Raw genomic sequence first — 25,131 nt, forward strand, 5'->3', positions numbered from 1 at the left:
CATAAATTTTCTACATAGAACTACTGAATACAGCTCATTTGTATCAGAGTTTGTTGTTCTTAGTTCCTTGTCGTTCTTGGTTTTTGACAAAAGAAAGCTGTATCCTAGATGGAGTGTGCGATCTTTTTCTGCAGTCCTGTCCTGTCCTATCTGGTTTTTCCCCTTTCTTTCTCAGTCTATTTTAGATGTCCTTCCTGTTCCTTTCACTTCTAACTTTATTGAAATGAGAAACAGTTTCATTGTATAAATACTCATATATACTGTGATGGACTAATTAAACCCTAGCATAAATTTTATTTACTATCTCATACTTTAAACTGTTCATCCTCATATATAACAAAAGGTCTTTGAGGAATTTTAGGTATCAAGAGCATGTGTTTTGAAAACATAAAAAGCTTTAAAATGACCTAGCCATGGCCTCTCTTTTCAGCTGGCTAGTACCAGGGAGCTTGGTCTGGCTTTGCTAGTGAGGCCTTCTGCTGGCATTCTGAGCTAGTGGGCTTACCATACCATGCCACCTTCAGATCTCCCACAAGGCTTTCCCACTTTTCCCCTTGCCTGAAACCCCCGTAGTCTTAGCTTGCCTTTCTGTGTCTGTTTCATTGCTGTGCCTGTTTCATATGCTTCTATGAGCATACTTTGTTTCTGTATCTGCATTATTCAGTTAGTATTTATGATGTTTATACTATGACCCTTCGATGTATTCAAAAACATTCTTATGCTTTCCATATTCTTTGTTCCTCTTGGTGACATTTCTGGCAGTTTTTGTTTAATTAGGGTACATTTTTATCTTAAATAAAAGTTTAAAAATTAAGGTCTTCCCAGCACACATGATGTTCTTCATACAAGCTAAGCACAGTGCTATTTACTAGAGAAAAATGAGTTAAGATATAGGAACTGCTCTCAATCACCAAGAACACCTAGGTTAAAATCATGAGACAGAAGTCTCCTTTTGTTAATGAATTATATACTGCATAGTTATTATTGGAAACTAAATACTAAATAGTACTCCAACTATCAAAATGTGTTGGCTTTTTATATGCTGAGGGGAAAAAAGTAAAGAGACAAAAGCATTATTGGGTTTCTCATTTATCACATTTCAAAAAGAATTGTTTTACCTTACTAGAATGTGACAGATTGTGTCCAAAGCAAGTGCCAAGGTAATGGCAGAGCTCCTAGAGAGGTGGTTTGGAAAGCGTTGTGAGGTGTCTGTGCCCGAGGTAGAGGTGCTCTGGCAGCCTGGGAGAAGGAGGAACTGCAGGAGCAGCAGATGCACATAGAGCTTTGGGTCCCAGCCACAAGGACCATGTTGTATCTTCCAGCACTTTACAGAGTTTCTGTTTTCTTAAGATTTGGGAGCTGCCAAATAAAAAATAAGTCATGTTTCAGTAGCTATATTAAGTACTAGCAGTAATCATTTGAAAAATAGTGAAATTAAAACTCATTTGTAAGAGCAACAAAGAATAAAAAATTAAACCCAGGCTCTGGAGGATCACACATTTGAAGCCAGCCTGTGCAACTTAGTGAGGGCTTTTCTCAAAATTGAAAGGGCTGGAGTTGAAGCTCACCATGAAGGCCCTGGATTCAATTCCTAGTACCACTCCCCCCAAAAAGCAAATGTCTTATACCTGGTATATGCTTCATTAAGTTCATTCTAATATGTTTCTTGTTACTTTATTTTTTGCGATACCAAGGCTTGAACCCAGGGTCTTCTGTGTGCTAGGCAAAGTGCTGTAGTGTTGAGCTACATCCCAAAAGTTTATTTATACAATTTAGATATAATCATGGAATAAATTGTACAAAAGAAATCATTTTTTTAAAACTTCCTTTGCTGTGAAGAACCTCCTTTAATTCCCTGTGGCACGTCCCCTGAGGCAGAAAATCCTTGCTTTTTTCCCCTTCCTGTTTGTGCATGTATCTGTAAACACCTGATTTTCAATCAGTGCATGACCATTCATTTATTCCTGTCTGTTAGTTTTCTTCTGAAAGTAGAACCAAAAGGATATGTTCATTCATGTCACATTTTGTTTATGTAATTGTTGGATACAGCATTTGTTCACATTCATTGCTCTACAATTTCCATAGTAGTATTATATGTAGTTTTCTTCTATATATGGCATTAAGCCATAATTTGTATCCATTCTATTACTAAGCATTTGGTTTATTTCAGTTTTTATTATTCTGAACAGTGCTGCAATGAAAATTTCGGTGTCTCCCTACGTCATTAGAATGTATGCCTAGGAGTATTACTGTCAGGTTACAAGGAGTGCACATCTCAGCATTAAAAGATAACACACGTAACCAGCATGACTATACCAATTTATATATCCATCATCAGTGCATGACCATTCATTTATTCCTGTCTGATGTTAGTTTTTATCATTCTTCTTAATCTTACCTACTGGTATTCTGGTGGTATGTGTCATGGTGGTTTATTCCTTGATTACTAGTAAAGTTAGTGTTTTCTGTTTTTGTAAACCTACAAAATGTGAATTTATTTTTTATAGCAGTAAAAAATTATTTTTAAATCATATAAAATTAAACTTGGTTGTTATAAGTTAATTTATTGAATAAAGTCATTTGAAATATAAGACTAAATTTTTCTTATTTGGGCTTTTTCTCTCCACACGTATCAGAGGTATGTCCTGTTTTAATTACCATCTCGTGTCTCTCTTCCCTGTGTGCTCAGTTGCTGAGGAAAACAGAGGAATATAACTGAAATAGGAGGCAGGAGACTGCCACTGTCCCAGTAGCCCCTGGGCCAGTCACTCAGTTCATGTGCTTTTTCCATTTCTGAAAAGAGAGACAGACAGGTGATAATAAGTTCCAAAATATTACTTAAATTTTTCTCAACAGTAAATCTGAAGTTCTTAGAAATATACTTCATAATATAGATTTTTCTGTATATCCTAAGCTGCTATGACAATAAGCAATCTTGATAGTGGAAAGCGATTTTTAATACTTTATAAAAGTGAAAACTCTTAATACTCGTCTCACAAAATTATTTGACTTGTGTTTACCTTTGTTCACCATGCTTTTGTTTCTTTCTCCTAGCACATAGATTTCCCCATCCCATGTCCACTCAGGGTGTTTGAGATGCTGGTTGTCCCTGAGCAGGAGTACCCGTTAGTCTGTGTCGGTGTCAGCAGAGGGCGAGACTTCAACCAGGTGGTTCGTTTTGAAACTGTCAATCCAAATTCTACCTCTTCATGGTTTACAGAATCAGGTTTGTAGTGTTTAGATCATACATTTACTGTATTTCTCACCAAGTGAAAACTGCATTAAAAGTCATAACTTACTAGTAAACTGGAGGGACTGACTTGCTTTAAAATAGCTAATTCCTTTGACACAATTAAAACAGTATGATTTGCAAAACAAAGCATGTATATGAGGACATATATTTGTTTGTTTGTTTGTTTGGGTTTCTTTTTTCTTTGTGTGGTACTGGGAATTGAACCCAAGGCCTTTGTACTGAACTACATTCCCAGGCTTGTTTTGTTTTGTACAGAGTCTTGCTTATTTTGCCCAAGCTGGGCTCAAATTTGTGATTCTCCAACCTCGGCGCCTCAGAGTGCTAGGATTATAGGTGTGCGTCACCACAACTCACTTTTTTAGCTTGGAAATGAATATGATAAGGATCTGATCCTCAAGAGCCCATACTTGGTATATAATAATAAATGAACTTGCAGGAATTACTATAAAATGAGGTATATACTGGGTCATTTTGTAATTTTTTGAGACACATGTGAGATAAAATAGAATATTTTAAATAGCAATTTATCTCACAAGACGGTATATATAGGTAACCACTAAAGTCACATGTTTAGCCTAGGGGTGGAACTCAGTGATAGAGTTCATATTATCATGTATCTGGGTTCAATCCCCAGCGCTTAAAAAAAAAAAGCATGCATGCCTATAATCCCAGCACTCGGGAGGTGGAGGCAGAAAGCCTGGGCTACAAAGAGAGCTCAAGTCCAGCATGAACTGCATAGTGAGACCCTGTCTCAAAAAGACCAAAAAAACCCCATAAAACAAAACCAAACAAAAAAACCCACTTGTATTAATTTTACTTAGAAATAAGTATATTAATATTACCAATTGAATACTAACCACAGTATTTTTCTCAAAAAAGAGAAAGAATGGTTTATAGATGCTCAAATTTTTTAATATTTTGATAATGCTTTATATTTTCATGTTTCATGTTTGTTTTTAGAGAATTTTATATGCATTCAATTGTTCGATGCTGATTAATATGAAAATCTATGAAATATATATTAACACACATTAATAGTAGACTTAAAGCAAACCTTAAACACTTAAAAAATTCATGACCTTCAGAATTTTCAAGTGTTGTACTTCGGGGCATACACGCTTTTGTCTGTAAAGGTTGATTCACAAACAGAAATGTTTGGCAAAGTTTTTTGATTGCGAACTCTGCATTGGGTGATGAGCACAACCACAGCCATCTCTTTTGCACAAACATAAACATGGCCGTATTCCCCAGAATCATGGAACAAGTTAAAGTTCATGAACCAAGATAGCACTGTATTTAATTTTAAATGTCATATGCTTAGAAATGTTATATTCCATACCTGTGTTTACCCTGCATCCCCAAAACCCTCAGGTAGTTTTACCTTTTGAACCACATTCTACCCCTTAATAAGAGTATAGATAAAAGTGGTGATGGAGTATTTGACATATACCAGTGATTCTCAATCTTGAGCTTGTTATTAGAAATGCAGGGAAACTTGTTAAACCATGTTGTGGGGCCCCACTCTGAGAGTTCTTCATTCCTTAGGCCTTGAGTGGCACCAGGTGGTAATGGTGATGTTGCTACCAAGTCCATGTACTGTAAACTAGATGTATGCACAAATCTCAGGCTAATAGAAAAGGTGGTTTTAAAAGCTCCTGGTGTACACTTCTGATTGATACATCAGTCCTATTAGTTGCCTTTCCATCACTTTGATACAATAACTAAGCAAGATAATTTAAAGAAAGTTCTGTTTTAGCTCATGGCTTCAGAGGTTTCTTTTTTGCATGGTTGGCTGGTTCCCTAATTTCTGGGCCTGAGGTGAGACATACATCATGGCAGAAGAGGCCAGCAGTGGAAAGCTGCTCACTTCGTGCTGGCCACAAAGCAGACAATGGGGGAGGAGGACTGCAGACGAGACACAGTCCATTACACGTTCAGTGGTCTACTTCCTTGACTAGGCCCTCCCTCCTAACAGCTCACTCAGCCTTAAACTAAGGTTAGCACCCTCCTGATCCACTCACTTCTCTCTACCCCCATACTACTTCTGAGCTTGATTGGATCCAAATCATAATACCGGTGATACCCAGTAACTTCAATTTTTAAAGGACTTACAGTTAAAATGCAAATTGTAAGTAAACAGCTACTTCCAAAGTGTTTGTGAAGATATTTGAAAATAATTCTTCTATATAATTTATTATTTTAAATATTGCAATAACTACTTACCTTAGCAAACATTATCTCCAAATAATGAACATAAATTTGATTATAGTTTGAAACTTTCATGTAAAGTGTTTTGCTATACAATAGACAATGGCCACTCTAGAAAGCAATTTTTATTTATTTATTTTTTTTATCAGTACCAGGGATCAAACTCACGACCGCCTGCTTACAAGGCAGGTGCTTATGCCGCTGAGCTAAATCCCCAGCCCCTAGAACGCAATTTTTAAACATCCTTACAAAGGGTATTTGTCAAAGTAGCTGGCTAACAAGAGAAATGTTGAGGAAATAGTTTGTCAGCAAGGTATTTGTTGTAGTTAGGTTTTGCAGGAGAACAGTCACACACAAGACACAGAATTTATAGTAATATTTATAATGCTCACCCAAGTAGTTAAATACAAAAAAAGTGCAGGAAATCTATCCACACACTAAAGACCTAGAGAATCCACCAAAGGGCCTGGATCCCACAGCAGTGTCCTGCTGAAGTCCTGCTGGACTCCAGCATGAGTCCAGCTGAAGACTTAGAGCCCATGACAATGCTCTCCACAAGTGCAGCTGGAGGTCTAGAGCCCACAACAATGACTCATGCTAGTCTGTTTCACGGATCTGTGCTGGGAAGACCCAAAAGTCAGTGGTGGAAGTATCTGTGCTAGAAGTATCTGTGCCGGCGGGCTGCACGATCTGTGCCAGTACGTTGAGTGTTCTGCACTGCAGCCAAGAAGCAATGCTCAAAATAAGGACCAGGGCTGTCCTGAAAAGTACCACAGCCATCCTCAGTGACAATGAGGTCCCTAGCTCCTCCAATGATGAGAACAATTGAGTCCGAGTCAGGAAGTGTGACAGGCTTCTCCTGGAGACTGAACTGCACGCATCTTTCTTTCTGGAGCCAGGAAGCAATGCTCAAATGACCAAAGCTCCCCCAAAGTGGACCACAGCCATTTGAGGTGACAAGGTCCCAAGCTTCTCCAATAACAGCCAAGTTCATATCAGGGGAGCCAACATGACAAGCTCCTCTAGGAGAATGAGCAGCTCCAAACAACAACACTTGGGAGAACGCACAGTGCTATCTTCCTCTCCAGGTCTCCTTTTTATACTGGCTGCTTTCTTCAGATGGGCCTTCTGCACTCAGTGCCATGCTGATTCAGTTCAGCTGATGCTTAAGTTGACCAGTTTTCAGTCCACCACATTGTTGATTAGGCAGGCAGTTATAAGGAAACAAGGATTTTCTGTACCAAAAAAAATTCACAGTTACATTCACAAAAGCCTAGAGACAGTAGATGCTGAAGCCAGAGTTTTTATAACACACTGAGCTTGACCTCCAACTATTGCTGAAGGAAAACATCGCTGTCCCTTGGCAACATTTTGAGGCTCTCTGTCCCCTTCTTCCCAATTTTCCTTTGTCCCTTTCCCTTACTCACCCATCTTTCCTTTCAAACAGCTGAGGGGCTTCTGCTGTCCTGTCTCTCATTCCTTCGCCATTTTAATGAGAAGAGACCGTTAACATTATAAATATTTTGTCAGTGAGTTTTCCTTGGTCTCCTCTCTGTCCCTGCCCCTGGCTCTCCTGAGAATTGAACCTGAGACCTTTTCACTGAACTACATTTGTTGTTTTTTTGTTTGTTTGTTTGTTGTTTGTGCGGGAGGGGGGGTAGCTTTGGTTTTTTGTTGTTGTTGTTGTTGAGACAAAGTCTCGTTAATTTGCCCAACCTAAGCTTGACCTATCGTCTTCCTGCCTCAGACTGCCAGAGTGCTGGGATCACAAGTGTATGCCATCATTTCTGGTTACTCTCTCAAGCTTTTTGTCTTTAAATCCCTCCCTTGTAGTTATTGAGTGATAAAGGCCTCATTTCCTAACAGGAGAATTTTAGACAACTGTGATATCTTCTTTCCAAAGAACTTGTGATTACATGGTCTTACCCTGATGAACTCCCTTTATTGAAAGTTAAATATGGCAAATATAATTCATTTCTCTGTTTGAGATCATGAGATAAAGATAGAGGAATGATTAGACAAAATTATGAGCTAGCTGTACTGATTAACACTTCCGGTACTTCAAGTCATACACTTCCAATCAGATCAGAATATCTTGAGGGTAATAGCAAGGCATCAGTGTTCTTTAAACATGATCCCAGTATTTGGGACCTAATTGTTCTAAGCAATTCGTAAAACTTCATTTTCCTGGCTCTTTGACTAGTGTTGATAGATTGGCTGCCTTCTACCAAAGTAGGTTGTATAGATATGTTCAAATTCTTAATTTTTACCAGTTTGGTAAGAACTGCGGAAATATGGTTGGCCTGACTTGCAGTTAGAACCATTTCAATGTTCTTCTTTGGTAAGTTACAGTAGTAACAGATTCAAAATATAAAAGCCTATATATGGGGTCTCGGGATTTAGCTCAGCGGCATAAGCACCTGCCTTGCAAGCAGGCAGTCGTGAGTTCGATCCCCGGTACCGATAGAAAGGAAAAAGACCAAAAAAAAAAAAAAAAAAAAAAAGCCTACATATGTCTTACGGTGTTCTAACTGCAAATTGGAAGTAGAAAACAAATGTCACATCCATTATACCTGTGCTCCCATGAATAGAGGATAAAGGAGAAGAGTTCAGTACTGATATTTATACAAACTTTTGGGTGAGCAATATTAGTTTTCATTTTGTGAAATACCAAGTCAGTTAAGTATTTCAGTTTGTAGGAACTTTGATAAATCGTAACAGAAACTATATTCCTTGGCATTTGGGTAGTATTTCATATTTCTCAAAGTGTTTTCAGTACCTTATTTATACTCAAAAGTAATTTATTTGGCTCTCTATCATTTATTTTCATTTATTTAGTATATATTTATTGTGTGTGCTATATAATGATGCACAAAGCACAGTTCAGAACTTCTGAGTTTAATATCATGATGAAACCACTTATAATCATAACTTAGATGACTAGACCATTGGTTTCAACTCTGAGTAAAAATCCTCACCAACAGAATTAAGAAGGCAATATTTACAGTACAGTTCTGTTAAATCTGTAGCATTTGGGGGTTGGGGATTTAGCTCAGCGGCATAAGCGCCTGCCTTGCAAGCAGGCAGTCATGAGTTCGATCCCCGGTACCGATAGAAAGGAAAAAGACAAAAAAAAATCTGTAGCATTCGCTGGGGCTGTAACTCAGTGACACAGCGCCTTCCTCACAAGCACGAGGCCCTGAGTTTGATTCTTGGTACAAATAAATAAATAGATAACCATGGCATTAAGATCCAAGTAGCCTGGCTACTCTACATGTACTGCAAAAGATATATATGCATTTCATATACAGTAGCTCTCAGAATTCTTTTTTTTTAATTCTCTGTGCTGTAATATCACTGTTGTTGGTAAGTTTATCAAGCTTTCTTTGTATCCTAGATACCCCACAGACTAGTGTAACTCATGTGACCCAGCTGGAGAGAGATACCATCCTTGTATGCTTGGACTGTAAGTTTCTATTTGAACATCTTAATTTAATAAGAGTCATTTTATATTAATTTCTGAGTAACTTCTGTTTTTCTCTAGGTTGTATAAAAATAGTAAATCTCCAAGGAAGACTAAAATCTAGCAGGAAATTATCATCAGAACTCACTTTTGATTTCCAGATTGAATCAATAGGTGAGCCAAAGTTTTATATTTCTTTGCATTGTGAACTACTTAAAATAATTTGATAATTCTCTGAAATTATAAGTATATATTAAGAATGTTTCATAACACAGGATATAATACTATGAGGTCACTATCAGTCTTAGACTAGTCAGTTTCCTCCTCACTGCAACGAAATACCAACCACCCACACCTTAAGGCAAGAGAAGTTTATTTTGGCTCACATTTTAGAAGTTTCAGTACATACATGGTTGGCAGCATGCAGAAGGACTGGGCAGGGGACAGCTGCCCACCTCACAGCACTCAGGAAGCAGAGAGAGTGAAGGGAAGAGCCTGAAGACACAGCTTTCCCAGTGACCCACCTCTTAACAGCAGGTCACCTGTAAGTCCCACAATCCAGTCACCTTGCAGAAGCCCACCTGTGAGCACATGAGGCTCTTGGAGGATGTGTAGCTATAAACCAGAACAGCCTTCACCTTACATATTCTCTAAAATAATTTAATACTTTTAGTATAAATAGTATTACCTTCTTTACAGATTTGGCATTTTGCAAAGAAATAAACATTATTTCAAGTAATTTAAAATCTTAGTATACAGTGTGCTATTTTTACTGTTATTTGCTGGCCTGAGCATTTTAAGTATATAAAATGTGCTTTTTGCCATTTTCACATTCTCCTTAGGAAAGAGTTTTTCTAGAAAAGGATTCTAACAGAATTGATATTCTAATTTAAGAAAAGTAAGGTGAAAATAATCATATAAAGGATGGTGCTGGTAAAAAGAATGATGACTACAGAATTTTTCTGGTTTCCTTTACAGATAAAATAAAGGTATTTGCACATATATGTTGGCCTAAGATAAGACCAGGGGCAAATACATCTTAGTCATGGTTCATTTCCTCTCTTCTCCATCTTGAATTTTTCTCCCCCAACAAATGATAATATTTTGATAATATTTCAAAAGACATCTGGTCAGGGATTAAAATGCAATACATGCTTAAGAAGACATAGCCAAGGTCAAAAGCAAGGTGAACATCAGAAAACAAAGTAGTATACAGATCTAAGTCAACAGCCTACTGGGCGTCAGGTGTAATGAAGCAGAGGGGCTCCTGGTGATAAAGACAACTAAAAGCATTGCAGTCCATAGGTGATTTTTGTTTTGTTTTGTTTTGGTTTGGTTATTCAAGGAAAAGAGAGTCACTGTCCCATTCAAACTATTGCAGATAGACAAAAAAATCCTCAATAAACCAGTGTTTAAAATTGTTACTAAAATCAAAAAACAAGATTGATACAAGGGGGAAATTAATCTAATTTCTGAAAATAGGCTTGTAAAGATCTAAATCAAATAGAAGCAAATATAGTTACATATTACCAATACACCCTAGAAGACAAGGATAGTTCTACATAATGTATATAAGTCAGGAGCACTGGCACTCACCTCTGTTCCCAGCTATGTAAGAGGGTAAGGCTGAAAGATCACAGCTTCAAGTCCAGCCTAGGCAGCATACCCCATCTCAGGAAAAAAAAAAAAAAAAAGCACACATACAAAAAAACAAGTAAATATGATTATGTAATGTGGCACATTTTAATTTATTTAAAACTAAATAGAAAAATTATGACTCCAATAAATGTACAAAAAACTTTCAATATAATCTAAGTTATTAATGATAAATGACTTACAAATTACAAAAATTGCATGCCTGTAATCCCAGGCTGATGCAAGAGGATCACTTTGGCTTCAAGGCTAACCTGAACTGAACAGCAAGACCCTGTCTTAAAAAAAAATGCTCACAAGTTAGAAAAACATTTAACATATTAGAAATACAGGAAAATGTCCTTATCTAGCAAAGCCATGTTTAATTGTCAGATTAATTCCTGTTGAAGCAGAGAACAAAACAAGAATGTTTGCTATTATTACATTGTCTTGTTAAGGAAGAAAATTGTGAACATTAGAAATAAAAAGTTTGAAGGATCCTTTTTCTGCTCCTGGTATGGTATCTATATAGAATATAAAAGCTCTTAAATTGCTAGAACTAAAACAAGATTCATACTTGCTAGAAATGAATAGCTTTCCTAAACAATCTGAGCATTTTAAAAGGAAAAAAAGATACCTTTCATAATCCCAGTAGAAATACACATAAAAATAAACTTAGAGGGCTGAGACAAGAGAATTTCTTGAGCCCCAGGAGTTTTAAACGAATTTGGGCAGCATAGCAAGGGGAAAAAAGGAACAAATGCTACAAAAACATGTAAGGTCATTTCTATGAAATTCCAATAAAGACGTAAAGGAACATTTAAACAACCAAAGAACTGTATCATATCCATGGACTCAGTGTGAGAAAGCTGTCAGGTCTTAGTCCATAAATGCAGTGCATTTGCAAAAAAAATTCCAACAAAGTGTTTTGTACCACTTTGTAAATTCATGTGCAAATGCCAAAGACCAATAATTGTAAAATAAATGTTGATCTGGTGAGTATTGAAACTTTCAGTCAAACCATAATTATTAAGACAGGCATAGGGGCCAGGGATTTAGCTCAGCCGTATAAACACCTACCTGGCAAGCGCATGGTCGTGAGTGGGGCATTGCTGAGCCTGGTAGCACATACCTGTAATCCCAACACTTAGAAGACTGAGGCAGGAGAATTGCTGTGAGTTTGAGGCCAGCTTGGGCTAGGTAGTGAGTTTAGGACCAGCGTGGACTGTCTAGTAAGACCCTGTCTCAAAAACAAACAAGCAAAAATAAATACATAAAGACAGACATTAAAAAATAGAAGAGTGGGACTGAAAAAAATAGATTCAGAAATATACCAGCATGTAAATGGAAACTTGGGATATTATGCATCAGTGGGGAAATGATGGACTATTCAACAAATGTTGCTGGTACTGTTGGTCATCTCAAGAAACAATTAGATTTCTTCCACATAGGATACATGCAAAAATAATGTATCAAATATGTAAATATAAAAAGCAAAACTAAAACTTCTTATTTATGCATAAATTTTGTGTCCCAGTATTTTGAGAACTAAGTATCTTACCTCAGAGAAAGTCTTGTACTTGTTTTCAAGAAAATTATCTTGGTTTGGTGGCGCACACCTGTTATCCAAGCATCGAGAGACCGAGGCAGAAGGATGGCTATGAGTTCTGGGCTACATAGTGAGTTCAGGGCAGTCTAAACTATATAGCAAGACCTTGTCTCAAAAACAAAAAATGGAAAAATAAAGTACAATAATGATTATTGCAGGCATATTTATAATAATAAAAAAATAACTAGAACTAAAGATCACTATACCTCATATATGACATTTGGAATAAAGCTTTACAGTGTAGAACTAGTATTAAAAACAGGCACAAGAGGGGCTGGGGATTTAGCTCAGCGGCATGAGCACCTGCCTTGCAAGTGGTTGTGAGTTCGATCCCCAGTACGGATAAAAAGAAAAGAAAAAAAAGTATTAAAAAAAAAAACAGGCACAAGAATAATAAATCCAAATTTATAATAATGGTTATCTTGGAAAGGAAGGGGGATCCGGAGTCAGGTCTATAGGAATACCACTATATTTGCCTTTCTTCAAAGCATAAAGCAAATATAGAAGAATGTTAAAATTTGATAGTTCATTGCCACGTGTTTTTAATGCTCCTATCTGTATTCTATATGTTTGTGGTATTTTTTTTAATTTGTTATTTTATCAAAACAAATATCTGTAACAAATATTTGCAGTGAGTTTTTTTTACCAAAAAGATGAATAAGCTCTATATAGTATATTTATAACATTCCAAACATAAAGATGCCGTATAAATGCACAGTAGCTGAAATCAGGTAATAGTTGAAATATTATTATATGAGGTAGAATAAAATGCTTATCAGTTGAACTTTTGTACTATTAACAGTAATTGAGCTGTTCTTGCCTGCTAGTTTGTCTACAAGACAGCGTGCTAGCTTTCTGGAAACATGGAATGCAAGGTAGAAGTTTTAGATCTAATGAGGTAAGTGATCGTCTTTAAATTCTGCCCCTTAACTAAAAGTCCAACATGGTAACATGTACCTCTAGTCGCAGCTACTTGGTAGGGCAAGGCAGGGGTTTGAGGCCAGTGCGTCTTAATGTGCTTCCAGATAATGACCCCAAACTGAGAATAAGAGCTTCCCGATACTGCTAAAAGTGAGCCGACTATGATTTCTTTCAGCATTCCTACCTACACCATGACCTGGAATACCACTGCTTGTACTGGCACTCTGTGTCCTGAGACACCTTGTCTACTTGTTTTCCAGTGATAATGACCAAGAATTCATGTACCTTTCTCTGGAAGCCAGCTTGCTTCCTGTTTAATTCGTTTGATGTTTTTAAGACCCTCTGCCTCTTTTTATTAGCCTTTAGCTGCATGTCATGAGTCCTTCCTACCTTACAGGAATAATTTAAGCCATGTGACATATTTAATTCAGTTCAACATTTATGCTAGAAAGTGTCAAGGCTATAAACATGAATAAGACTATAGTGCTTGCCCATAGAATATTTCTTTTTCTTTCTTTTTTTTTTTTTTTTTTTTTTTGTCTTTTTCATTTTTATCGGTACTGGGGATCGAACTCACGACCGCCTGCTTCCAAGGCAGATGCTCATGCCGCTGAGCTAAATCCCCAGCACTTGCCCATAGAATATTAAAATCACTAAAAATTCTAGTATCCAACAAACCTATCAATATTACTTGATCAAAGGAAAATTTCAGATTCCTCAAGCAAGACAATAAATTATCTGTATTCTATTAGCCATTACTTCTAACAAGTAATAACATTTCTTCTAACAAAGCAAGCAGTGTAGCATAGTGATTGTGAACATGCATTCTGGAGATTAGGCACATAAGTTCAAGTCTAAGCCCTCCTGGTTAATAGGTCAGTGACTGTGGCATGTCACTTAAACTTCTTTCTCCATGTGTATTTTTCATCTATGAGTTGAGAGTTAAGATGAAATGAATTGAAGCATGTAAGTGCTTGGCACTTGGTACAGTGCCTAACCTATAATAGACACTGAAGAAAGTTGCTGCTAGTAATGTTTCTAGCAGTAATTCCAACATGCCAGCTCACTTCGCAAAAGCTGTTTGCTAAGAACAGTTCACAGCTAATAAGCACTAGTCAGAGAAACAAAGACATCATGGGTGATATGGTGTCTTGAGGGGGGTACCCAAAAAATCTTTGGGTAAGCATTATATACTCTTACACTTTTATGAATACATCAAAATACTACTGGAAGGTCAGTCTTTTTTATGCATTTTTCAGGAGGCAAACTGTTTGCAATAAACTGCATGCCTTGTCCAATGTCACTGCTAATAAGTATTTCCTGTTATACCACACAGCAGCCTTTTAAATGAAAGAAGTAGATCTAAGTGGCTTGCTGTTGCCAGTAGCCCTGCCCTTAGCATAAACATAGATGATGAAATATTTCAGATAGATAGAATGGGCTCAGTGCTTTTGTTCTTTAAATTGTTTTCCTGAAATTCTGTAATCTAACAAGCAGTTTTTTTCACTTGTACTTTATGATTTCCAATTAGGCACGTTTTCCTGGATTAACAAATTGATATGCATGCTGACAGTAAATACATACAGTGAATAGTCATACAGGGATAGTTCTCCATTGTGAGGATTACATTTCTTTTCTATAAAATTATAATGAAATGTCTATATAAGATTTTGTATCTTTAATTTCAGGAAATAAATTTATATTTTAATTGAACAGGTAACACAAGAAATTTCAGATAACACAAGAATTTTCAGGCTGCTCGGATCTGATAGGTATGAAAATGGATTCTATTAAATGTGTTTTCTAAATTCAGCATGAAACAGGTTTCTCTGAATTGAAATTTGTGCAGTAATATGTTGAACATTGTATTTTTAAAACTATGTCTGATTTGCAACATTAGGAAGAGGAAATATATAATAACAGAACTTTATGATGTTAGTGGCAAATAAAATTTTGAAGTTCTATTCTGATTCATGTGCTGATTCTTGAAAATTATTTTAGAATTTAAAAGAAGAATTAAGTTCCAACCAAATTATTCCTAACTTCTTACAGTTTTCTGCTCCTCACTTCCAAACTCTTAAAAATCCTAGCTTAGAGATGGGAGGTAGTAGGTAGCAAAAATTACAATACAGAGCTAGAACTGGCTGTTTAATCACTGTTATAGCAAATTATTTTTGCCCATAAATCAAATGAGTAGCATGTATACAGGAATGTAGCATAGAAACAATGGAAAATTTTTCTGCTAATACTAGTTTTCAAGAATAACTTTGTTTTGTTATATGTTTTTTTTATTACTTTTAGGGTCGTGGTTTTGGAAAGTAGGCCAACTGATAACCCTACCGCAAACAGCAATTTATACATCCTGGCGGGTCATGAAAACAGTTACTGAAATGTATTGTGCTTTGACAGTTAACTATAGAAAAAACAGACATTACCACTGCAACATTAATGGATGCTCGAAGCTGTTCAAAAGCTGCAGTAACCTGACTTCAGTTACTTGTAATTTATTGTGGCATGAAACAAGATGGGAAAAATTTTTGTTTTAAGTGGTATGGATATATTCAGCATATTGAACCACACAAGTGCTTAATTCATTATTATGTAATCTTTGTACATATAGGCAGTATTTTTCTGTGAAACTTCATATTGTTAAAGACATACACTAAGAATTTATGTAGATAATGTATGTACTTTTATGAGATGTACAAGTAAATGTCTTATCTGTACAGATGTAAATGGTGATGAAAATGCTATTGGGGTTAATATTTTAAGTATTCTTTAGTATATTCATGGGTGTGGCTATATTAAAAAATGGGATGCTGGTAATGAAGCAGTACTTTAACACTATTGTATTTTTTATTGTATGTAATTTAGTAATATGAATATAAATCTTGTAACTTTTAAAATTGTAATGGAGGCTGCAATCATTTTATAATCTTGTTTTTAATTTTAATGCAAGTACACTGGTGTTTATATTTGCACAAAGTATTGATATGTGATACATTGAGTCACAAAGTAAGCTGTGACATTGTCAATATGCAGTTGGCACCACAACATCTTTTTAAAATGTATTTGGGTTGTTTTCTATATGGAAAAAAAACAGTTAACCACCTGTTGTAGTAACTGATCTTTTTATATGTAAGCAGAAATCCAGTAAGATTGCTTGTCTTTGCTTTAAAATGTCTTTGAAAAAAGTTTAAATCACAGAATAGCGGTACCATGATGTAACACTGCAGTTGTCTGAATGACGGTATGCACAAAGAATAAATTAGCATTATAAACAATCCACACTAGACATTTCATATAATCACATTGAGGAACTGTAACATTCCATAGAGTGAAGTGGTTCAAATTTCTAGTGGAATTTTTACTTTTGTTGGCCTTATTTTATGATTACTTTCATATTTCTTTTGATTTAGAGTATTAACACATGGCCAAAATAATTTAGTTACTACCTCATACAAACAATACAACGGTTACTACACATCACAGGAACTTAGTTTTAGTTAAAGTCAGTTTTTATTCCTTTTTCCAATGGAGTATGTATAAACCAAGTTGGGCAAATTCACACTTTTAGGTCTTTTTGGTATATGTTCTTTATATTTTAATATGAGTATATACACACTAAAAACAAACTAAATTGTGATTTATGGTCTTCATTTATTGATGATGGTTTTAAATATATTACTGATTGTACATAGTGTAAAATAAACATGTTTTTTAATACACTGTTGTATAGTAGCTTGTCATCTGGCTTAATCTGTACATAGTAACACTAAAATACATTAGGAAAAATCTCAAGGACCTAATTCTGGCTTCTCAAGTCATTTATATTTGATTTGTGATTTCAGTTTCATGAAGCAATAATATTCCCCCATTTGAGGAAAGAGCATCTTTTGTAGAATCTTTAACTTCTGATCCTGAAAATCAATTAATAGAATGGTTTGGTTACAGCAGGAGTCAGCAGACGGCAGTCTTCACGCCAGTCCACAGCCTGTTTTGTAAAAGCTTTACTTCATGGCACAGTGCCACAAGTGGCTGCATTTGTGCCATGGTATTAGGTTTGAGGGACTTCAAAGAAAGTCTAGGCCTGCAAAGCCTAAAATGACATCATCTGACCTTTTACAGAAAATAATTTGCCAGCAGCTAAGTTAAAAACAAAAAGGATGTTAAGGGAATACATTTCTGGAGGTAAAAAATAGAATAGCAAAAACTGAACTTGGCAGTTAGGAGGCACCATTTGTACTATTCATTTTACTATTACCTGTCACTATGACTTTCAGTCTTTTACCTGAATTTAAGACCGTTTCCATGTTTAAAACTGTAGATGCTAGGGGCTGGGGATTTAGCTCAGCGGCATAAGCACCTGCCTTGCAAGCAGGCGGTCGTGAGTTCAATCCCTGGTACCGATAAAAACGAAAAAGACAAAAAAAAGATATTATAAAACTGTAGATGCTAATATCATAGCAGTTGGATATTGCTTTTCCCAAGCATTGTGAATAATCTTAGTTTTAATGACTAGTGACTTTTTTTAAAATCTTTACAAATATAGCATTATTTTGCTGAAAAACAGATTCATGGAAAAGATTTTCAGGAAATTAAGGTGATGTTCCTACATTTATTGATAAAATTGTTGATCATTTTTCTGGACCATTTTTTTTCCATATCCAAGTCCTTTAATCTTATATAAAGGGCCATCCTGTCTGAAAAAAAGAGTTAATCATTTATCTGGCAAGCACCTAGAAATATTTTCAAACAATAAAATATACAACTTGTTATGCATTAACCACAAACTTTTTAAGAATCTCTGAGATCATAATCTTCAGGAGTAATAGATACCAAGTAACCTTTTTTTTTTTTTTTTTTTTTTGGTACTGGAGATCAAACTGTCAACCTCGTGCTTGCCAAACAGGCGCTTATGCTGCTGAGCTAGATCACTGGCCAGTAACCTTTATTTTTATACAGTTGTACAAGTTATTGTGATATTTGCCCTAGCATGAAAACCCTGGTGGAAATTAAATCAGTATTTCTGAGTGTGGTCCAAAAATCACCTGCTTCAGAGAGCCTTGTCTTTAATGACATTCCAAAATGCAAATTTCAAGCCAGACACCTGAAGTTTGCCTGTAACCTCAGCTACCCAGGAGCCTGGGTCAGTATAAACATGAGTTCCAAGCCAACCCAAACAAGATTGTAAAGAAAATAAATTTCTAGTTTTCACCTAAGAACTAAGAACTTTTGATTATGAATCTTTATGCTCTCAAATGGAGGGTCACTAAAATGTTGGAATTCATCTTCATTAAAGTTCAAGCTACCAAAAAAAAAAAGTTCAAGCTACCATTAGTTATGGAATATTATAAGAAGAAACAAATCAACTGTTTTGTGGCTTTGTGGCATTGTTCAGTTTGCAAATGTGCCTTTAATTTCAGTAGAGACCAGGAAATAAAAGACAGATAGGATATATCAGTTTTCACCATTATTAGCAGAGAGGTATGAAAGTATGTGCTGTACAAAATATTGGATATCATTAATTTTATTTTAGAAACTGAGTCAGACATTTCCCGAGCCCATAGTGGTAACTGACAGCTTAAATTTGCACTAGGCACTTAGATCAAAATGCATTCTCACAAGTAATATTCTAGCCAGTAGTGTCAAATCTGTAATGCTACAGCCAGCCATTTTTTACTGAAAGCTCTAAAAGGTTTGCTGTCACTACGCTGAACTATTATATGGAATACATGCAGTATGTTTACTACACTAAAATATTTAAGAATTTTTCCTTCAGAAGTTAGGTCTTTTTTTCCAATTGGATTGCAAATAATGATTTGCACTGTCTCTTTGCAGTAAGACAAAAATTTTATCTTAGTTTTTTGCTTTACCAAAAAGGTTTTATTCAAAGAATTTTTATGTTAAGTAAAATTAACTTTATAATTTGATTGTTAAATAAGACTAGTAAACATACTACAAGGGCTTTTACTCTTTAATTTTGTGAGACAATTACCATATATTGATTATTTACAATCTACCAGGCACTTTAGTGGCACTAGAGAAAAGATTGAAAAGGCGTAATTCCTAACCAGTATTCATCTAAGGAGAACTTTTGGGTAATAAAGGTAAGTGGCAAAGAGTAGTCGTAATAAAGAAGTACAGAAACTTGTGTCTGATTCTGCTGTGGGATAGGAAAGCCTTTGTGTAGAAATATATGTAATCACACTGTTGATAGATGAAGAGCTGGTCCTATGCCTGAAAAAAACAGAAAAACTTACAAGCCTAGGTGTACGAGAAAACACTGCAGGTTTGGAATAGTTGAATGCAGTGAGCTTAGAGTACATGAAACCGATGGTCTGCCCGGGCAGGGATGAGGACTAGTTAACATTCCACATCTACATTAGTTTAATTTTCCTGCTCTTGATGCCCTAGGAAGTAACGAGACTTGAGTGGTAAGTAGTTATAAATGTTCCCAAGCATCTTCATCTAACTTGCGTTCACACAATGATGTTGCAGGCTCCGCCCAGAGTTGACCCGCCCAGAGGTGACCCAAGGTGCAGACCAAGGCGGCTGCAGGCGCCCGGGGAGCCGCCCGGCCAGGCCCAGCCCTGCCTGAGCGTCCCGGTTGCCAGGGCGACGCCGCTGCGGTTCCGCACGCTCGGGAGTTGCCGAGACCGCCAGCGCCGTGTGTGTTTGTCCGAGTCTCAGGACGGCGCCGCCTGCGCCGTAAGTGCTAGTGAGTTCCGGGGCGCGCGGGTGGGAACGGGGTCCCCTGGGGAGTGTGGAGGGCGGGGTGGGCTCCAGGGGAGGCGGCTGGCGGGGGAAGGAAGAGGGGCCGGGCTCGCGTCCGCCTTGGGGGCCTTGGGAAGGCGGTGGGGCGAAGGGGCGAGGTGACGGGCCGGGGCGGCCCAGCCTGCTGGCGTCGGAAAGCTTTGCTAACTCCCACTTTCTGTTGTCTGAGTGTAGTCACAGTTGAAATTGTATTTTTATGATTTAAACCAAGCTAAAAAGACGAGTCTAACAGGAGAGAATTCTAGCTCCCCAGGGAAGAGGAAAAAAACAACTTTAATGTTTGGGTCGTTTTGGTAGAGAAGGGGACTCCAAAGGGCTCTTGAAGCTAAAATAGAAGTGGGTTGTGGAAAGAGGGGAGTCCCGCAGCGGAGGGCAGGAGGAGTGCAGGAGCACGGGTGGACAAGGCAGAAGCTGGGTGGGCCGGGCGCCCCGGTGGGTGGGTAGAGCCGCTGGGGCCCGCGACAGAGGTAACAGAAGTGTCATTCTGGAGATAAAGAGACATGACAGACTTCCACAACTTTTATGTCCACGTGTGGAATCTGATTTTTAAGAAACTTAGGTGGATTATGTAAACTTTGTCATGCTCTAGTTTTCTGAAGATGATTTGAGTTAATCTGATTGAATTGCCATCAAAATAAATTTATAAAGACGTATGTGTTCTTTTGAAACGCACCACTCTTTGTTTATGACCATCAATAATCCAATAGACCACTTTCCCAGTCAGTTTCATGAAATAAATACGTAATTGATTTCCTTGGAAACACCTAGAGCAGGAATTTAGCCTAGTGACTTAACCTGTAGGCTCTCTCAACCATCTGGCCTGGTACTGAAAACCTCTCCTTTCCTCTACTATTCCTGAAGCAACTGTTTGCAGAGTTTTCTAGAACATTTTATGTTAGGAAAATTTTTTCCACTCTTTTTCTCCTCACTGTCTCTCCTCATCTCAATTTTATTTTTCTATTGGTGTAGCCATCAGGACTTGATTTGTGATATAGTCGTGCAAAATAATCCACCTCCAAGTGTTTTCTATGTGCTTCATTTTGCAAATCCTAAAGACTAAGGTAATTAAAATTTTCCACTGAGTTTAATGAGCTGCTGAAATATTTGTTCATCTACCTGTCTTATAATCACTTGTGGGTTCAAGTCTAAGCCTGTCTTTGCTTTTGTATGCAGAACTTCATTAACCTGATACTCAATTCATCTGTGTGTTTCCTCATAATTACATTCAGGCTTTGCATCCTTATCAAAAGTAATACAAAGGAGGTCTGGGGATATAGCTCAGTGGCACAGCGCCTGCCTGGCAAGCATGAGGTCATGGGTTCAATTCCTGATAGCCAATAATAATAATAATACAAAGGAGATACTGTGTCCCCGGTGGCATGTTTGCCTTTTCTAAAGATTTCATGTACTATATATCGGATCATGCAATATTCTCTAAATTCAAGACATCCTGTAGCCAAAATATATATACTTCAGTTTGAAGGCCACTAATAACTGTGAAAAATATTTTCAGCTATTCCTTGCCAGTAGCTACGTCACTCTTTAATCTTGATTTCCTGCCCAAGTACTGTGTTAATTTTCAGAATGTACTTATTGCCTTTGCTTTAAAAAGAAAGTTGTTTGGGGGCTAGGCTGTGGCTCAGCGTTAGAGTGCCTCACGTGCACCAGGCAGTTGGTTTGGCCCCAACACCACATACATGCATACATACATACGTGGCATTTTATGTGTCCAGTGGAAAGGATTCGAAAATAAAAGTAGAGTGAGACCTCAAGAGAAGCCTGCTATGTGCCAGATAATGAGCTAACAGTACAAGTCTATAATAACTTTTTTTTAAAGGGGGAGAGGAAAGTTGTGAGCGTATCACTGGTGCAAAGAGCCTGCCTCTAAGGATCGGGAAAGCTCCTCAGATAAGACATGTGAGTCAAACAGTAGAGATGAAGAGGATTTCAGGATCAAACATTCCAGGCAGGGATATAAGCAGAGCTTAGAGACTTGAAAGTAGGGAACAATCTGAGAAAGAAGGCTGGAAAGTTAAGTTGAGGCCATAGTGGAAAGGACTATAAATAGCACACTGCTGCTTATTCTTTACTCTGACCTTAGAGACCATGAGATATCTGAGTATATTATGTAATGTTGATAAAGATGTTTTTAGTGTAATGGCTATAGATATAAAGAACAAAAGATAAGAGGCTTTAAAACAGCTTTATTCTGACATAATTTTAAATGAAGATTCCCATGTAGCTAGGCTCGTTGTTTACATTTTGTTGTTTTATCATTTCCTCTCAGCCACACCTTTCCTCTCTTTATATATGTATATGTGCGTGCATGCATGTACATATATATGTATTTATGCATACTAGTCATCCTACTCATTTGAGAATAAGTTATGCACATCATGTTCATTTTGCTATTAAATACATCAGCATTTATTTCTTAAGAATTGTGCCTTTTTCTCTCACTCTTCTTCCTGGGAATCTCATTCTGTGTGTTGGCTCTACTGATTGTTGTCCCACAAGTCTCTGAGGCTTTGTTCACTTTCGGTCTCCCCTCTCACGTTAGCCATTTGAAAAACCTAGACTGGTCATTTTAGATTATGTCTTCATCATGAGAGAAGAATTTGCATATTCCTCTATTTTGAGGGATTATGTCTTGAACGATCCCTAACTTACTTTCTTGTTTCTTTTCCTCTTTCCTCACCTTTCGCCCTAACCCTTCTCTTCCCCAGCAATGGTGCCACACTAACTGATGCTCCCTTACGCTCCTGTGTTTATGACGTGTTTTCCCCTGCTGCGGGTGACGCTGAGTCTCCCCCTTCGCTGTACCTAACGGTGTGTCCAGCTTTCACTCCACTCTTCTTGTCTTGGCTCTGCGCAAAGACTTACTGTGGCATCCCTTCTAGAACGTGGGCTTCACTCTTTAAGTGTGTAAAGTCCACTGTTTTTTTTATTATATTGAAGGCATTAGATTTATGTGGTTTTATTTGTTCTGGCTGGTTTGTATGGCTTTGTAGAAGATATATGAAGCAATTAAATTTAGGCAGTAACTATTATCCTTCGTTACCTCCAAATTCCTCGCTTGACAAGTCCTTTAGAGTGTGTTTGTAAACTTGTGAGGAAGGTAAGATAAGATAGGTGGCAAAGCATTTGGTTTAGAATATACCAATTTTTTTTTTTCTTTTTTCCGGTACCGAGAATTGAACTCACGACTGCCTGCTTGCAAGGCAGGTGCTTATGCCACTGAGCTAAATCCTCAGCCCTTAGAATATACCAATTTTGAGATGAATCTTCTCATTCCTATAGAAATGTTCATCAAGCAGTTGGATAGTTGTCCTGGATTTTAGGTAAGAGATTAGGAATTGCTGCTTCCAGAAACTCTGGTAGGACCTAGTAAGCTGCAACTAAAAACATAAATACTTTGTGGAATGCCTGGCACAGTCTGACTCTTCCTTACATGTCAGGCTCATCTTCCATGAACACGTAAGATGCTTAGAAAGCAGACAGTATTTCAAGATTACCTGGCAGAATACTGTTTCTGTTGCTGTGTTCTTTTCAGCAGTTTGGTTGATATGACTGAGAGATCTAGTCAGTCGGGGCTCAATCCTTATCAAGCTGCTGGAAAAAAGGAAAAATACAAATAGTTCCGTAAGTCAGATAACTGCATAGTGGGAAACAAGGAAACAGTACAGATTAAAATTTCATAATTATAGTTTGTGTCATATTCATAGTTTCCCCAATATCCATAGTGCTTATCAAATGAGTTAAACTCACAAGTGTGTGACGTTCTATTCCAATAACTTTCTAAAGCAAATTTCTACTTATTCCTATTGTTTTTAAAACCAGATATTACTAAAGTAAAGAAAGGCAAATGTATGCCTTCTTACCTGTAAATACATTTAAGATAATAATACTTGGGTTAAAAATACAGATATATATATCCTCATATTTCAGAACATGTGAAAGATCCTAGGTTTGATCCCAGCATTACAAAAAGAAAAGTATATTTATTTTATCCAGGAGGTAGGAGGATCTCAAATTCAAGACCAGCCTGGACAACACAGTTAGATCTTTGAGCAACTATCTCTAAGATGATAATGTGTAATCTATTAACTGGTGATTTCTTACTGGTTTTTTTTTTTTTGGAGTTCTGTATTACTTGTACCCTTACACTGTTTTGTTTTTTCTCTTTTTCCTTTTAAATTAAAAAAAAAAAAGACCAGCCTGGACAACACAGTGAGATCCTGTGTTAAAAAAAAAATGTGTGTGTGTGTGTGTTGTGTGTACATACATGCTCATTTGAAATGAAATTTTACAAGTAGTAATTTCACTTGATATTTATTAATAGTAAGACTTGGATAAAATGGTTTTTCAAGTTGTACATTCTTGTGAATTAATTGGGAGGCAGTATAGAGTAATGATTGAAATTGTGATCTTTGGAATCTGACAGCTTGCATTCTAATTCTATACTGACTTTACTGCACTTTAGTTTTCTCATCTATGTAACTAGATAAACATAATAACTGAAAATAAATTAATTTAAAACTCCTACTTCATAGAATTTTTGTCCAGATTATATGTAAATAGAACATTGTTATTTGAGTGCTATTATAATTATTATTAGATGATTATGATTAGATATTCTGGATAAAGTGGGGATTTTTGAAGCTAGTTAAGTTTTTTATATTGTTAATTTCTAGACCTGTTTATATTTATTTTATTCATAATTTAATATTTAATCAAGTGATACAAGATAAAAAATTAAACCTTGCATTTTCCTAGAAATCACAATGAATATGAAAGCGCTCAAGAAGAATTAGAGAACCCTACCTCCTTTTTGTATACTATCATTTTCTTTGGAGACTAAGAATTAGTCCCCTGTATAAATAAAATTTAAAAGCAATAAATACTGCCCTAAAAACTGTGTTATTTGTAAAAGGGCGCTTTGATCGGCAGTTCACATTTTCCCCTGCTCTCCACCAGGTGGAAGTGTAGCACTTTGTAACGTGTCTTGTTACAGGATTTGTAGTCATTGTGGTATTCATGTGAGACACAATGGAAAATTAAACACTATATTCAAGAGTATGTACTCCTTCAGCTAAATTTTACTGCATCATATTTTAACCATTTATTTGAAGATAGTGAAAACAGATTGGATAAGATTCCTTCCCACAAATTTTTTTAAAATTTGACATAAACCCTGACCCATTATCAAAAATAATACATTTAGTCTTTATAATAACCCAAATAGCTATATAGGTCTAAACCAGTTAG

At 36.7% G+C, this 25,131-nt stretch overlaps 2 protein-coding genes across 9 annotated transcripts in view; both read left to right on the plus strand.

Moving 5' to 3' along the window:
• The window catches only part of Map4k3 (mitogen-activated protein kinase kinase kinase kinase 3), a 174,017-nt gene extending 157,205 nt beyond the window's left edge, over positions 1 to 16,812 (plus strand). For 5 of the 6 annotated variants that reach the window (XM_003473045.5, XM_005005056.4, XM_003473046.5 and 2 more), the window contains 6 exons: positions 3,055 to 3,226; positions 8,859 to 8,927; positions 9,006 to 9,098; positions 12,993 to 13,063; positions 14,803 to 14,858; positions 15,388 to 16,812. In XM_003473045.5, the coding sequence (XP_003473093.1) occupies positions 3,055 to 3,226; positions 8,859 to 8,927; positions 9,006 to 9,098; positions 12,993 to 13,063; positions 14,803 to 14,858; positions 15,388 to 15,475 (549 nt within the window). In that variant the 3' untranslated portion in view covers positions 15,476 to 16,812. Of the gene's footprint in view, positions 1 to 3,054; positions 3,227 to 8,858; positions 8,928 to 9,005; positions 9,099 to 12,967; positions 13,064 to 14,802; positions 14,859 to 15,387 lie in introns of all 6 variants that reach the window. The other variant, XR_010040553.1, reaches the window with a different exon arrangement.
• A 145-nt stretch (positions 16,813 to 16,957) lies between these two features.
• The window catches only part of Cdkl4 (cyclin dependent kinase like 4), a 47,024-nt gene continuing 38,850 nt past the window's right edge, over positions 16,958 to 25,131 (plus strand). For 2 of the 3 annotated variants that reach the window (XM_003473044.4, XM_063229443.1), the window contains exon 1: positions 16,958 to 19,807. The gene's annotated coding sequence lies outside the window, so the exon portion shown is untranslated. The remainder of the gene's footprint in view (positions 19,808 to 25,131) is intronic. The other variant, XM_063229441.1, reaches the window with a different exon arrangement.

The sequence above is a fragment of the Cavia porcellus genome, unplaced genomic scaffold (assembly GCF_034190915.1).
Source record: "Cavia porcellus strain 051 isolate PalLab524CR breed Dunkin Hartley unplaced genomic scaffold, mCavPor4.1 scaffold_1, whole genome shotgun sequence".
NCBI classification, from domain to species: domain Eukaryota; kingdom Metazoa; phylum Chordata; class Mammalia; order Rodentia; family Caviidae; genus Cavia; species Cavia porcellus.